The 16,571-nt window shown below is 35.9% G+C and overlaps 1 protein-coding gene across 5 annotated transcripts; it reads left to right on the top strand.

The window, feature by feature from the left end:
* Nucleotides 1-286: 286 nt before the first annotated feature.
* Nucleotides 287-15,487, top strand: LOC126768009 (transmembrane protein 135-like). Of its 5 annotated transcripts, none has more exons than XM_050485849.1 (6): nt 287-580; nt 9,703-9,893; nt 9,972-10,760; nt 10,958-11,098; nt 11,314-11,480; nt 14,406-15,487. In XM_050485849.1, the coding sequence occupies exons 2-6, from the start codon at nt 9,741-9,743 to the stop codon at nt 14,539-14,541; spliced, it is 1,386 nt and encodes a 461-aa protein (XP_050341806.1). In that variant the 5' UTR covers nt 287-580; nt 9,703-9,740; the 3' UTR covers nt 14,542-15,487. The 5 variants fall into 5 exon arrangements, with proteins under 5 accessions (XP_050341806.1, XP_050341808.1, XP_050341809.1 ...); XM_050485851.1 differs by lacking the exon at nt 287-580 and adding an exon at nt 1,039-1,134; XM_050485852.1 differs by lacking the exon at nt 287-580 and adding an exon at nt 9,099-9,185.
* Nucleotides 15,488-16,571: the final 1,084 nt, after the last annotated feature.

The following is a 16,571-nucleotide window of genomic DNA, read 5'->3' as shown; positions in this document are numbered from 1 at the left end:
CCTACACCTATCATCTAGAATGCTACTGCTCCCTATATGTCCATCCCTCTCCACATCATCATCGGAAATCAACGGACAACCACACCTCAAAATTGCATTATTATTATTATTATTATTTAGAGCACACACGTACATACATATATTTTGAACTTATGCGCGATTAGCGCCCTCTGACGAGCGATAGCTTAGCAAATTATTTTTGGCCTCTTCAACTTGTAGAAGAAGCAGCGCCACAATCCAAAAGCAAATGTCAAAAACAGCTGTCAAAAGTTGATTGTTTTCATTTCCAACTGCAGTGATTTGTTATTTTCTACGCTGTATTGTGCGCTTACTTCGTTAAATTATTTATACGCAAATTAACATAAAAAGTGAAGCGTTGTGCATAATTTGAATGAAGCAATACGCTGTTGGTCGGAAAAAATGTGCAAGACAATAATTTAACCGCAAAAGCTGTGCTGTTGAAAGGCTGTGTGTGTAATCTTAGGTGTGCTTGCGCAGCGCTGTGATTATAAAAAATTGGACCTTTGAAGCGTTTGCCAAACTTTGCGCTTGCAATTTTATAAACAACAACTAAACAAAGGTAGCTTAAATAGTGAACAGATGGCTAATTTGGTGCATAATATAAATGTCAATTGATTCTAATTTTATGAGCTGTTAATGTTAATGTAAATTTATACAAATAATGTACGTATGTATGCAAATGCACGCACCTTAATATGCGTTGCAACGAGTGTTTTTGCCAGCTAATGTCCATTGCCCATTTAGTCGTTGTAAATAAACATTGCGTTAAGTGGCAATGAATAAAAATTTATTGCAATTTATAGTAAATAGAAAAGCGACACGTCCTTCACAGTTAACATTGTTGTGCACTATTATTGCCGGCTAATTTGCATTTTTAATTGATTATTATTTTAACATGTGTCATTTAATAATAAAAACAAATATTATTGAAGTTTATATCTACGATATTTAAAGTGATTAAAAAAAGTAAAACTCGTTAGGCACAATTAAAAAAGAAGAAAATCATATTATTTTCAGCGACTTCGACGTTATTAAAAACATATTTGCGAAACATTTATGTTTTTTCTTGGAAAACGAGCAGTTATCTACAGCTAAACACCTGTGTATACATATGTATGTAGATACTATAGCGATAAACATGCGAGATAAAAAATTAATCATAACTATATAATTTTTACTACCTTAAGAAAAAAAAAATAAATAAAATCACTATGTGTAATTTAAGTGGTTTAATTATAATTATTTATGATTTATCAATGAAATGATGTCATGGAAATTCATGGCAGTCTAACGACGGGCTAGACTACGGCTCATGTAACTCTGTTCACTAACATGTGAGGATAACTTCCTTATTTCTTTACTAAATTTAAAGAAAAAGCCATGGCTCAACTCTTATTGCCTATCATGAGGAATCTATCAATCTGACAAACTATAACCTATACCAGGGAAGTTTTGTTTAAAAAGATTGGCAGCATGCGGATTAGTATACTATTGTTCTGAAAATAGTAACGTCAACAAAAAAAAATAATAAGATACTCCTTTGAGAATTGTTAACACGGAGCGGCAAACCTAAAACTGATGTTTGACTGGTGACCCAAAATGTGAAAACAATTACGTTAGGAAACATGCAAAACAAAAAAGCAAGGGCGAAGTTCGGCTATAACCGAACATTTTATACTCTTGCTACTTGCAAGGATCAAAGCCGTGAAAATACCATCAGCTGTTGGCAGCATTAAAAAATGTATCGCAAGAGTTCAAGGAAATCGTACAATGCTTACTATGCAATTTTTATCAAATTAAATTATTTTGAAGCTCATAGATTCATTTCGTTTTATTACTATATTTCAGTTCCCGTCAGCAATAATTTTATTAAAATAAATCTTAGATAAAATATATCTGATATAAACTCAACCGAAGTGCTAATATTTTAATATATACAGGGGTTTCATATAGCTTTCAGAGTTGTATTTGCGTAAACTTATTTTAGTATGCAATGCAACAACAAATTTTTTAAACTAGTATAAAAATTTATGATTTTACGAAGCTTTATGACACGTTGTGAGTACCCCAATTGAGTTGATGTAAAAAACGTCAAACAGTGCATCGGAATTCATTATATGGTTTTAAGGATATGGGCCTAATAATATTATTTTATAACTTTCCACCTAATTTTATTAAAATATCACGCATTTAGACCAAGTTGAACGGTTTAAAGTCAGGTGGAAAAACGGAAATCATTATATAGGAAATTAATTAGGCAAAGAAATGGAAGGTGTGACTTTCTTAATTTTTGGCATGGCTCAGGTATGCTTGAAAACTTACTTTCAAGCAATTTTATAAATATAAGAAAACTATGTATTATAATCTGTAGCAACATATTGCAAGAGAATACAAATAAATTGTACATGTAAATAATTTTGAAATTTGATAAGCTTTCGAATTGAAAATGCGCCCAAAGCTGTTGATATGATTTGGCCTAGATACTTATAGTACATAAAGTAATTACTAAAAGCTTATGCACCATACATAATATGTCACACGTAATATATAATACAATTTACTTCCTCATATATGATTATTATTCGCGAAACGGCATATTTTAACGGTTGTATGAGAATCTTTATATATTCTTGTGAATGACCATATATACAAACATATTGCAGACTTGTGCTTATTTTTGCAATCGTAAGTGTGTATGTTGTGTGTATTTCATTGTGATGTGAAATAGAGTGATATGTGCATATGTAGATTAAAGCACATAATATAAGATATATATATACATACATATCTACAAAATACGTGGAATAATTAAAAACTTCAAAAAAAAGTCTTATTAATCATGCAAGTCATTTAAAAATTGGTTCGTATTGATGAAAATTGCAGTGTGGGTTATAAAACAAAAAAAAAACAACAAACAAAACAAGAAAAGAAAACAACTTGCTAAAACAACTGTTCTAACATCTGCGTTCAAACATATTCGTATTACCAAAGAACACATTGAAATAATACACAATGAAATTATGAATTTCTTATCACCAACTGCTTGACCGCATTTAAACCAATAGCGCGTTGCACAAAACAGTGGTGTAGGCAACGTGCCTTTCAAGCATTAATAAAGAAACCAAAGCAACATACAGTGGTGCGCAATAAAATGGCGATAAATGTATATGCTTTATTAAAATAAATATACGCTGAACAAAGTATATTGAGTTTGCAACACGGAAAAGTAAATGTCGGAAAGCATAATACCAGGAGATGGCGAACCAGCTTCCCCAATAGATGACGATGGAGCAGAAGTTCCATTGCCCATGGCCGGGCAAGAAGTTCGAATAGCAATTATACGTCTGAGGAACAAAAAAGCAGCGGGGCCGATGGATTGTCGGCCGAGCTATTCAAACAGGGCGGTGAAGAACTGATAAGGAGCATGCATCAGCTTCTTTGTAGAATATGGTCGGACGAAATCATGCCCGACCATTGGAATTTAAGTGTGCTTTGCCCAATCCACAAAAAGGGAGACCACACAATCTGCGCCAACTACCGTGGGATAAGCCTCCTCAACATCGCATATAAGGTTCTATCGAGCGTATTGTGTGAAAGATTAAAGCCCACCGTCAACAAACTGATTGGACGTCAATGTAGATTTAGGTTTGGAAAATATGATATTCAGCATGCGCCAAGTCTTGGAAAAGACCCGTAAAAGGCGAATCGACACACACAAGCTCTTCGTCGATTTTAAAGCTGTTTGCCGCTGTGTCTGAATTTGGTAACTCCGCAAAACTAATACGGCTGTATAAACTGACATTGAGCAATACCAAAAGTTCCATCAGGATAGGGAGAGACCTTTCCGAGCCGTTTGATACCAAACGACGTTTCAGACAAGACGACTCCCGATCCGCTCTACGGTGCAATGATGCTCAGAGTTAAAGATCACAACCAACTCCTCTCAAAGCTGTTTCTTCATTAATGTTTATCTTAATCTTCATCATAGTACCGAACATCACCGAAAAAACAATATAATTGCCGCGAGAAGTGCATCACTAATTTAATATCAAAACATACTAACGTGACACTATTTTAATGCACATCACTGTACTTCAATCTTGCGATAGTACAACAAAAACACATGTACATATGCATATCATTGCTATAGATTCTTTGTGCTTCACCACAATCTTCCCGGGAGTATCATCAAGCCTTCCTTTTGTGATATCAATACGCTTTTAAAATAGACTTGTATCAAAGGAAAACTGTGAAATTGCTTCGCTGGGCTTCAAAAAATCTGCAAACAGCTGCTTTATGAAACTCAGCCTCGAATATTCAGATAACTGTGCTGCTTCAGCAACAATAACAACATTTCATGACCAGCAGAAAATCTCAAGCTTTTTGCTGCCTCTCGCAGCTTTCAACATGCATCGAACCATCCGGTTTTAACTAATTAACTTGATATATTAAAGTGTATACTAAATATGAGTATGCATGCATGAAAGTCGCTTAAAATGAATATGAGTCATTTACACACGTACATATATCTCAGATCATTAACGCCACTGATCTTTCGAACTTGCACACATACAACCGTGTGCGTCTCTGGGGCCACTCGTTTTTACTCCAAACAAATTAAGTGCTTATTCAATTTTGTTTAGATATAAATTATGACAGTTTTTGTTTGGCTCTCGGCTCAAATTTATTGCAATAGCGAAAAAAAACAACAAACAAAAAACAATGAAAATAACAAGCAGCAAAGGTGCTTTATTACAAAACAAACAACAATTATTGTTGTCGACAAGCTATTTAATTGCTTCCTCTCGCCGCATGCGTTCAACGAAGGAAGTGTGTTGTTGCTGTAGACGCATGTAGGATTTTGAATGCTCAGTTCAACTCGATTGCCACTGCTCACTTAACGATTTTTGTAACCACTTAGTGATTTCAGACGACAGACGAATTAAGTAAGTCATTGTCTCTTGGATTTCAAGGTTATCATCCGGGTTGCGAATTTTTTAATTCATAATTATATGCTTAGGATTGAAAATTTTTATATTAAAATTATGAAATTTGAAAAAAAAAATTCCATCGGTAGACACCGCTTACGCGATTATAGCCGAGTTAACAACAGCGCGCCAATCGTTTCTTCTTTTCGCTACGTGGCGCCAATTGGATATTCCAACCGAAGCCAGGTCCTTCTCCACTTGGTCCTTCCAACGGAGTGCAGGTCTTCCTTTTCCTCTGCTTCCCAAAGCGGGTACTACGTCGAATACTTTCAGAGGTGGAGTGTTTTTGTCCATTAGCCTAGCCAGCATAGCCGCTGTCTTTTAATTCGCTGAACTATGTCAGTGTCGTCGTATATCTCGTACAGCTCATCGTTCCATCGAATGCGATATTCGCTGTGGCCAATGCGCAAAGGACCATAAATCTTTCGCATAACTTTTCTCTCAAAAACTCGCAACGTCAACTCATCAGTTGTGGTCATCGTCCAGGCCTATGCACCATATAGCAGGACGAGAATTATGAGTGACTTATAGAGTTTGGGCTTTGTTCGTTGAGAAAGGACATTACTTCTCAATTGCCTACTCGATCCGAAGTAGCACCTGTTGATAAGAGTTGTTGTTGATACTGGTTCAAAGATAGACGAAATTATCTACGACTTCGAAGTTAAGAGTGTCAACAGTGACGTGAGAGCCAAGTCGCGAGTGCGACGACTGTTTGTTTGACGACAGGAGATATTTCGTCTTGCCCTCCTTTAATACCATACCCATTTACTTCGCTTCCTTATCCATTTTGGAGAAAGCGGAACTAACGACGCGGTTGTTGAAGTCAATGATATGAATATCAGCAGCGTACGCCAGCAGTTGTGCACTCTTATAGAAGATACCATCTTTCCTATTTTGTACTGCAGTTAGAATTATTTTCTCCAAGAGCAGATTGAAGAAGTCGCGCGAAAGTCAAACGAAAAGGAGTCTTCCTTGCAACAGAATGGTGGTTGCGGAGTGGGTTAGTGCTAGGACATCCCAAAAGGTAAATAGGGTAACCTAGCAGGCACGTATAGTTTCTCTACTCCTTTAGATTTTGGTGGTTAACGACGTACTTAAAGAACTCGAGGAACAAGGCTGTCGGGTGAAGGCCTACGCTGATGTTGATTTAATGGTTAAAGAAAAATTCATAAATACCGTCTACGACCTAACCGAAGAGTACCTCAATATAGTATCCAACTGTGCAAATAGAAGAGGCCTGGCAGTCAACTCAAGTAAAACTGAAATGATTTTATTTACTAAGAGTTATTAGATCCCAAACCTGCTGCTCCCCTCTTGCGGTAGTTCTCGTCTTCAACCTGGTGGAAAGCTGAAATACCTAGGTTTTATCCTTGATAGAAACCCTCCAAATATCGAAGAAAGAGTTAAGAAGGTATCGGTTGCCTTACTTAGTATATGGCTATGGCTATAAAGGAACTATAAGTTGAGCGTGTTCAAAGAACGGATTACACCAACAATAGCACTCAATGCCTTTTTAAACATAGCACCCGTAGACATTTTAGGCAGATATATGACTGCGAAGTGTGCTCTAAGGCTCAGCAAATCTGGGTATATAAGGCGTCCGAACAAGGACTGCACCCTTGAAAACTTGGATGAGTGCGTCTCTGAGGCTACTCGTGGCGGCTTCTTCACTGCTCACATACCGACGAGGTGGATATGTGGATGGGGAGACGTAGCTGGTTAAGAGGCGCAGTGAGCCTTTTCACGAATGGGCTAGAAGAGAAGGTTGAAGGAAGAATTTACTGCAAAAAATTCTCCGTCAATCTTAGCCTTTAACGAACCACTATACTGTTTTTCAAGCGGAAGTGGCTGGTATTAAACTGGCGGTAGACATACTGCTACAAAGTGCAGCCTCTTCTATGCGCTCAACGCTGGTAAAGGAGTGTCTGTCTTCCCTAGAAATAGCACCAAGATACTTCATATTCAAAACGGTTTGGGTGTCTGTTCATAGCGATATCGCTATCGCTTCTGTGCGACTGCAAGACCCTTAGCCTTAGAGCAAAATGCAAGAGATCTCCTGAACTAATTGCCTTGAGCAACGTTTATCATGCAGCAATCGTAGAAGTTCTCACTAAACACTGTCCGGTAGGCATCCATGCGGTGAGGGTAAGAATCTTGGCGGATGCTAGTTGTCAAAGTTGTATGCAGATGGGTAAGGTGGCAGCTCTTTCTGCTACATTGTCGAGTCTTTGCACGACTGAGACTGAAACGACTCGGTAGTCTTACGTTCGTCAAACATAGATACATAACCGCAACTGACATTAGTGGTCTTAACAAATATAGCATTTTTGAAATATATCAATACTTCAGAAGGTATAGCTCCTGAACAAATATGACAACGTGTCTGTCCCGGTTATTAAAAAGAATGGATGGACATGCTGAGGACATGATCCACAGAAAGAGAGCAAAAAAACGATGCGATACACTCGCTGTGATTGATGTCTGAGAAAAAAAGTCCACTGACCATAAATCGGGGCTATTATTTAGATGGACAAATATTTTTCAAATAACCGTTTCGTGGTTAAATTAAACGACCCCATATCAATCGATTTTTATTGCATGCATTCCACCAAAGCGTATCAATTTATTATTGTTGTTTTTTTGTTCAGCAAACATTTATAATTTATTTGTTAAATGCAATAAAGGGGAGGAGAGAATAAAATTGTATATATATATTTTTGTGTCTTATGCCCTGAACGAGGGAATTCGAGACCCTACAAGTAGATATATATAATATATAGTAAAAAAAAACCCAGGGTTTTGCGCTGAGTTTAGGACCCGCCATGTAAAAAACACAGCCACTGCAATCACAACATACAGTCGAACATTTTTCTACTCGACTTGCACTCCTGCTCTCTGAGAGCACTCATCAGCAACTCGGTATAAGGGAAGAATGGGACGGCATTTCAAGCTCTTTACGTACAACTGCAAATGAAATTATTGGTTTTCGGCAGAGGCAAAAGAACAGCTGGTACGATGAGGAGTGCCGTGTCGTAGTGGAGAGAAAACAGACTGCCTACCTTGTAACGTTACAATCGAGCACAACACATGCGGGATGGAATAGATGCCGAGAATTGAAGGAGGAAGCAAAACGCATTTGCACACAAAAAAAAAGATAGTCCGAAATGCGTGAGTACGAAGAGCTTGACAAGTTGGCTCGAAAATTCTACGAAAAGATGCGTCGTCTAACAAAATGTGCCAAAACCGGGACATAAAACCCCAGACGTGATCAAGTGAGGGATGCCCAGAGCATACTAAAATTATGGAGGGAACATAACACCAGGCGATGCTCAACCCGATTCCCCAATCGATGACAATGGAGCGGATGCCAGCCGAGCTATTCAAATACGGCGGCGAAGAACTCATAAGAAGCATGCATCATAGATTTCGAAGAATAAATTAAGAATTTTAAAATTATGAACAAAGTCTTACTATTTTCAGCTTCAGCTTAATCCAGCTGAGTCCAGCTAAGTCGATTTAGTCATGTCCGTGTGACTGTCCATCTTTATATACTCGAACTAGCCTCTCAGTTTCTGAGATATGGATCTGAAATTTTGCACATGTCCTTTACTCCTCGAGAAGTTACTCATTTGTCGGAATTGGCAATATCGGTTCAGTATAACACATAGCTGTCATACAAACTGAACGATCGGAATTAAGTGCTTGTATGGAAAACTTTTTTATTTGACTAGGTAACTTCACGAAATTTGGCATGGATTATACTCTTAACCAATAGTGCAATCTTCGAACAAATTGTTCAGATCGAACCACTATAGCATATAGCTGTCATATAAACTCACCAATAAAAAAAGAACAAGATAACGCTCTTTTATACCATAATGTATTCATTTACATATACATACATACATATATATGTACTATAAGAAATGTGCCTGAGGAGGGTATTATATCAAATATGTTTTTTTTTTTCAACTTGATTCAACTTTACGCAGCCAATCATTCAAAGATTGCAGTTTTAATAGTGCTATTTATCAATAAAGCAAATTTCTTACAATCGATTTAGTGTTATCATAAAGCTTAGCGCTAGCTACTGCTTAGTGGCTATAAGCTTGTGGCATAGCAAAGTACAACAAAACGCGCTGCTCGCAACACGCCTTTGTTAATTAGTGATAAACGGTAGCAAAGTTCAATATACAACAACAATTAGTGCTTATAAGTGTGTATGTAGTTATTATTGTTGTTTTCAAAAACTTAAAAAACATTGTGAATTCGGCTGTATTTAGCTGCAAATAAGTGGACAATAACCTTTGGTGTTAGCAATAAATAAAATATTTATTCTGTTTCCTTTTTGTGAATTTTTTCGAAATTCTTCTTTTTGAGAAATCTTTTAATCAAAAAATCAAATTTTGAAAGCAGTGAATTTATAAACGACTCAGCTTTACCATTTTTCCAATATAAACCGACAACTACTTACGCCTCTGACCTCTATTAACGAGCCTGTAAAAGAAAGCTAACCTCAATAATTTTATACTTTGGTAAAACCGTTTCTCCAGTCAAAATGCTAGTATAATGAAAACTGTGTTACGCCGATCTGCCCTCTGACCTCTATAATCGTTTCTTTACATGAAAACTAAACTAAAAATGCTTAATTTCATACTTTTTGCAAAACAAACAATTCACCTTTCCCTTCCAGCTGTGAGTTCCTGACTCCACGAAGACACACTAGCAACCATGACGAACGCGCTTAGTCGTTTTCTGACGCCGGTCGATTGCACCTGCAAGGATTTCAATCATCCATGGACGGACAGCTGTGCAAATGCCTCTGCGGGCATCTTACTGGGCGCAATTCCATACAGCTTGCGTATCTACACAATGGTCTATGCGGTAAGCACCCAAAATATATTTTTTGACTTAATTTCGTTTTCAAATTTGTATCTTTTATTTCATTACTTTTATTTACAGTTATCGCTTATAATGCGCCATCGCATACCGAATCTTGCCGACCTCAAACGCACCCTACACGGCATATTGCAATCGTCCGCCTTCCTCGTCTCCAACAGCTTTTCATTCATTATGTTTAATTGCTTGTTACGTAGACTAATCGGTCGCTATTATTGCGCCACTGTTGCTTTCGTACCCTGTTTCATCTCCAGTTTTGCATCGATACTGGTCGAACGACCCGCACGTCGACCCTTGCTAACACTATACGTAGCGAATTTGGCTACGGAGACACTCTGGCATATGGCCGAGACGCGCGGTTATGTGCGTTCGATAGCACAAGGGCAAGCTTTAATCTTCGGCATTAGCATATCAGCACTATTGTATCTCTATCGTTTAGGTCTACATAAGACGACGTGTAAGGATTCATTATTCAATATATTACGTTTCTTTGTCGGTAAAACGGAAGAAGGACCTATCGTGCCGAAAGAGCCAGTAGCGCCTACGCCGCCACAATCGCGTGCGCCACTCGATTTCCGTAGCATAAATGTATTGGTCCAGCTATATACACGCTTCTTGGATGCGGCGAAGAGTCGCCACCACTCATGTCCACATCGTGATAATTGTTGGCGTTATGCCTTTGTGGGTGGTATCAAGCCTTTCGTCGGTGGTGTGGGTCTGCAAGTGGCGCTGCGTTTAGTTATGAATTTAAAGAAAATTGTACAAATGAAATTCGATGTGCGGAAGTCTATATTTAATAAGCAGACGCTGAATTTGGGCATATTTCTGGGTTGCTTCTCATTTATATATAAGGTGAGTATTATTATTGCGAACTTTTTACCGACAAAATCGAACAACCTGTCAGATAGATTATTGAAATTTGAAAAGAATTTTCCCCGGCTTTAATCCCTGCAAGATGCGAGAGTATAAAATGTTCAGTTATACCCATACTTAGCTCTTCTTTACTTGTTATTTGTTATATTTTATGTTTTATGTAATTTCATGTACAGGGTGTTTCGTGTGGCCTGCGGCATAGCTTTGAACGCGATGATCCACTCTTCGCCATACCAGCGGGTCTGTTAGCCAGCGTGTCCTTCACAAAATATCCCGATGTAACGGTGGCATTATATGTGATGTGGAAAGCTTTGCAAGTGAGTATAGCTGGATTAGAAATAAGCCTTTAATTATCGCTAAATAGAAGATTCTTGTGTATTTTATCAATCGTTAGCAGCATCAACTTACATAATATATATTAAATATTATTTGTATATATTAACCGAAATATATTCTCCAAATATTATTCATATGCATCACATGAGTTCTTCAAATGAACTTTAAATATTCCCATATTTTTCCTCTTCAATAGATAAGCTACAACTTGGGCATTAAGGAAGGCGTGCTGCCGCACATATCCGGCTTTACGCTCTTTTTGTATTCCTTCTGTACGGCTGTACTCTTTCATGCAGGCATTCTCGAGCCGAAGACCATACGGCCGAGCTACTATAAATTTCTATATGCAATTTCCGGAGAAAGGTGAGTTGAAAAGAAAGACTAATAAAATAAGTTTTATTTAAAAAAAGTTTAAAACAGGATTCTTTCGAAAACGAAGCGATTTTCCGGTAAAATATATTCAAAAAAGATATGTACTTTTTTGGATTTTTTTATCTCTTCGATCGACTGAAAACGGGTTCAATTTCGATGATTATCGACTTGTTTGCATGTCAAACTCATAAATCCATGTCTCTCGCATGATCAAGCATGTCGAAAGAGACCCCTTTACAGTACTCTTTTTGCAAAAATTCAGCTTGATTGGGGCGAATCATGCAAGAACGCATTTCATCCCAAAATATCCACCAAAATCATTCGAACAGACTCACGAGAGATGTCGAGCTCTCTTGCCGTTTATCTAGCACTTGCCTGACGATTTCCAAACACCATATCCAGTTGAAGAGATCGAAGGTCGTACGAAAAAAGCATGTCTTACACGATCTCTCAACCGTCTATGAAGGCTTTGCATCACTTGTAGGCTTGTGTTTTTGATAAAACTGAATCACCGTAAGCCTTTTCCAACATTCGCAACGATTCCGTACACGAAAACAAAAAGCTACTACTTTTTCGGAACTGACGATATCGGCCCTCTATAGCGTGTCATATAAACTGACTGATCAAAATCAAGTTCTTATATTGAAAACTTTTTTATTTGACGAGATATCTTCAAAAAATTTGGCATGAATTATTATCCAAGTCTGCGTTTCAATATATGAAGTAAGTGTCAGATCGTACTACTATAGCATGTTTTTTTACGTGTGAGGGGTGGAAAATCCCTTCTGCATCATCAGTGCCGCCGTCACACCAACGGTATGTGCCACTTACAAGTCACTAAAAACCTATATTTCCTATATTTACATTACTTCAGGATGGCGTTCCATGTTTCCCATTGAGAGATTTACATCTGCGCACCTGCGTCCAGGTCTACCTTTTTTTTCTGCCCAGCACTTTGCTCCGTATAATAGGACGCTGATTGTCGTCGACATTTGGAGCTTTCTCTTTCCTTTCATTAGTCTGGCAAGGTGGGAGGTGATTTTCGCTGCGTTTTCCTGCGGCGTGCTGGACTTGTACCCAGTAGATTAGTCTGCGGCGCAGTCTTACGCCTAGGTAGTTTACTGCTTTTTGTGTCCTATCGAATCGGTGGTCGTTTGCAAACTTATTTGGATGTGTATAGGCTTATTTGTTAGCGGTATTACTCTGTTTTTTCCGCATCGAGCTGGAGGTTGTGTGAGTCGAGCCATGCTTGTGTCTGTATCATGATCTTAGTAAGCTTTCTTCGCGCTGCAATATCGTTCGCGTAGCCAAATAATGATGCTCCACAAGTTTGGGCCTAGAATGGATCCTTGTGTTGCTCCGTGAGTACAGTAGTTTTCTGTTACTAAGGTAGCTCTGGTCGGGTCGGGGATTTTAAAGCTTTTTTCAAGAGCGTCGATCATACCCACCTATCAAGCGCTGTTGAAGGCGTTCCGGACATCTAAAGACGCCAGCAGCACTATTATTTTGTATTTATATCATCTTACAGCTCCTGGAGTTGATTTACCGGATCTAAAGCCGTGCATAGTGGACGATATACTGATGCTGAGTTGGGATATTATTTTCCCTTACTGATTAGCATTAGGCATTGCTTCTTCCAGCGTTCATGGAATATTCCGGCTTGGAAGCAGGCGTTGTACATATTCAATATTACTACTGGTCGCTCTGCAGCGATTATTTTCAGGATTTCTGCTGGGATCCCTTCCGAGCCGGGTCATTTATTGGCCTTGAGCTTGTCAGGTAATAGCTGCAGCTCTTCTAAACTGGTAAACTGGACGATTTGCGGAAATCTTAGAGTCAGGTCTAGATAACTAGCCCTTTTTTCGTGTGTGTGGAAGAGTGCGTTTTCGATTTGATCCATTGTGGCAGCGGTTAAATCAGGTGGATTTGCTCGAGCACCGAATTTCTTCATTACTATTTTATACCCAAGTCCCTTTTATTAGTATCTTCACGTAGTTCCTCCCATTTTTTCTTTTTGCTATCATCGATGACGTGCTTCAGCTCTTTTTTTGCTGCGTTGTTTTGCTCGGCATCTCAAGATACGGCTCCTCTGCGCCTGTATTTCGTGTAGGATCTGTTAAGGCGCAGACATGTGGGTCTGAGTTGAGCTATATTTTCAGTCCAGAAGTAAACTATTGCTTTATGTTTGCTGTTGGAAGCCTTGGGCATTGATTTTTGACAGGCTCTTGTTATATTAAGCATTGTGTGCTCCACAATTTTTCTCCTAATTTTAGGGGAGCTGCTAGATGGGTTCCGGTTGTCTATTGCGAGATACTTCGAAGTTAATAGAAATGTGTTATTTTCGTCTTCCAGTATTTTTCCTGCAATTTCCAGCAATTTTCCTCTCGTGTCCGCGCTTGGCATAGCCGACTCTACGGCATTCGAATTTAGAACTCCGACGATAATTAGTTGAACTTCTATAGACCTGGCTGTGTCCTCAATATTGTCGAGCTTTTCCTGAAATTCTTGTATGCTGTCGTTTGACGTCAAGTAGCAGCTAATTACTGTGAAAAAGTCGCATCTGGCCCAAACGAAATCGTTGCCGTTCCCTTTGTTTACAGTGATGGCATTACTCCCTGGTGGTAGCCATATACCTCTATCAGGTAGCTCTATCTTTCTTTTTGTATGATTAATTCGTAGCCGTTCTCCAACATCGTTTGTCGTGTGTCAGCAGCCTTGCATCTATGCATAATGGCCTGTAGAATATTCACTTATTTTCGTAGTTCCTAAATACCCTATATTTTACGGAGCCCGCGATAACTACTATAGCTTATAGCTACCATACAAACTAACCTATCAAAATCAAATTATTTACTGTTTTACTTGTGGTCATTCTTTCTTATTTTTATCTTTTATTTAAAATTCAACAACTTCCAGAATTAACCGCTTCAATTTGGAACCCTTCAATATCTATGGTCAAAATGCCAGCGAACAGATGCAGGAGGTTTCTCGGCAGCTAAATCTTGTTAATAAATCACCGTTGCCCAAGTTCTCACTTGCCACATGGAAATAATAATAATAATAATCATTTATACAAATATATATAAATATATAGCGAAATGTTATCTTTAAATATATATAATATGTTAAGAGAATAGCAGACTTATAGTGGCGAAGCAGAGCGCAGAAGCAGTTCACAAAGTCTACGACAAGTTAAAATAGTGCTAAGAGCATAAATGCAAAATATATGAAAGGGAAAATGAAAAAAGTACAATTAAAGTACAGTTACAGCCAACGAAAGTTTAAATGAAATTATGAAAATGAACGAAAAAACATTGTAAAAAGTGTAAAGCTATTAGCTAGTTAAGCCAAGCGCAGGTGAGCAAATAAAATATAGAATCCTAAAATTTATTAAAAATTAAAATCTATAAATATATAGTATATAAGATTTAAAATAATTTTTCTATAATATGTGCATATGTGTAGACTTAAGAATGTTTTGATTTGGTGTGTGATTATTTTTGTTGTTATCTTTAATATAATTTTTCAATTGTCCGTGTGTCTATGCAAACATTTATAAATTAGCGGATTTAAGCTGTGTATAATTTGTTTATTTTTTATTTAGGGTTTTCTTGCATATTCGAGAGCTTGGCTTGAAATATTTTGGCATAAATAACAAAAAAAAACATATGCGTGTAATATTAAGGCGGTGTTTTGAAGAAATCAATTTTTATGTTAATACTTTTTTTTAATTAATTCAAACTAAAATGTGAAGAAATAGGTTTTTATGTTTATATTTTTTTTAATTACTTCAAATTAAAATGTGAAGTAATAGATTTTTATGTTTATATTTTTTTTAATTAATTCAAACAAAAATGTGAAGAAATAGATTTTTATGTTAATAATTTTTTTAATTAATTCAAATAAAATATTTGGATATTTATTTTTTATACCCAGTACGCTTGAAACTGCTGCGTAGTGGTTACTAAAAGTATTGAGCTAAAAACATACGAAAAATATTTTTTGCAATTTATTTACATACATATATTTTGTATATATGGTTTATATACTGATATAACAGTAAATTCTGTTAAAAATACTTTATTTATCCGCAAGTTGCTTTCAGTTTAACTTTAAATGTTTATTGTTTCAATTTAAGAAAAACGAATAAAAAAAAATATTTCAATTAGAAAAGAAATAAATTATTTCAATAAAAATAAAAATAAATTATTTAAATATCTAATATACATTTGATTGCGAAAATCTTTTTTGAAAAAATATTTTTTAGATTTCTTACATCGAATAAGGTATTGATTTAAATTGCGAAAGTTTGCATAAACCAATTGATATAATTTTTTGTGATGACTTTAAGTTTGTAATACAAATTTTTAACTTTATTGAAAACATTTATAATTATTTTGTATACAATTTTTATAACCAGTAGGGCTCAAAACAAGCAGTTTGTTCCTTTTTTATTTTTACTAATTTTTTTAATTATTTATCTATTGTATTTTTTTCTCTTGTCTATTATTTATTTTCGTTACTTTTTTAAATCAGTTAATTTTTTGAATAAATTATTAATTTTTTAAGTTTAAATTCTTTTATTAATTTATTATATTTTTAATTTACTCATTTTTTATTATTTTTACTTGATTAACTTATTACTTTTTAAATTTATTAATATTTTTATTTATATTATTATTTTAATTATTATCTTCTAATAATTAATTTTGTTGTTATATTTATTTATAATTTTGTATTAATTTTTTTTATTCTGTAAGACTCAATGCGATTTTAAAAGCAAAAATTAGATTTAATTTTTTTTTGTTAATTTATTATCTTTTTAATTTATTAATTTTTTTTCTTTTCTATTATTAAATAAAAAAAAAACATTTTTATTTATTAATTTTTTATTACTTTGTATTTAAAAAAATTTTATAAGCAGGACAAACTCAATGTGATTTAAAAAACAAACATTTTTTGTTTATTTATTTTTTGTTAAATTGACTTGTATTTGTTACTTTTTTAATTAATTAATTTTTTTCAATTAATTATAAAATTTTAATTTTTTTTTTTACTTTTTATATATAATTTTTAATTTTT

The sequence above is a fragment of the Bactrocera neohumeralis genome, chromosome 2 (assembly GCF_024586455.1).
Source record: "Bactrocera neohumeralis isolate Rockhampton chromosome 2, APGP_CSIRO_Bneo_wtdbg2-racon-allhic-juicebox.fasta_v2, whole genome shotgun sequence".
Taxonomy (NCBI): Eukaryota; Metazoa; Arthropoda; class Insecta; order Diptera; family Tephritidae; genus Bactrocera; species Bactrocera neohumeralis.
This window is presented reverse-complemented; position numbering and strand designations above follow the sequence as displayed.

Coding starts and splice junctions, on each gene's coding strand:
- LOC126768009 (XM_050485849.1), top strand. CDS start 9,741: ATGACGAACGCGCTTAGTCGTTTTCTGACGCCGGTCGATTGCACCTGC. Junction 9,894..9,971: donor TCTACACAATGGTCTATGCG/GTAAGCACCCAA, acceptor TTTTATTTACAG/TTATCGCTTATAATGCGCCA. Junction 10,761..10,957: donor GCTTCTCATTTATATATAAG/GTGAGTATTATT, acceptor TTTCATGTACAG/GGTGTTTCGTGTGGCCTGCG.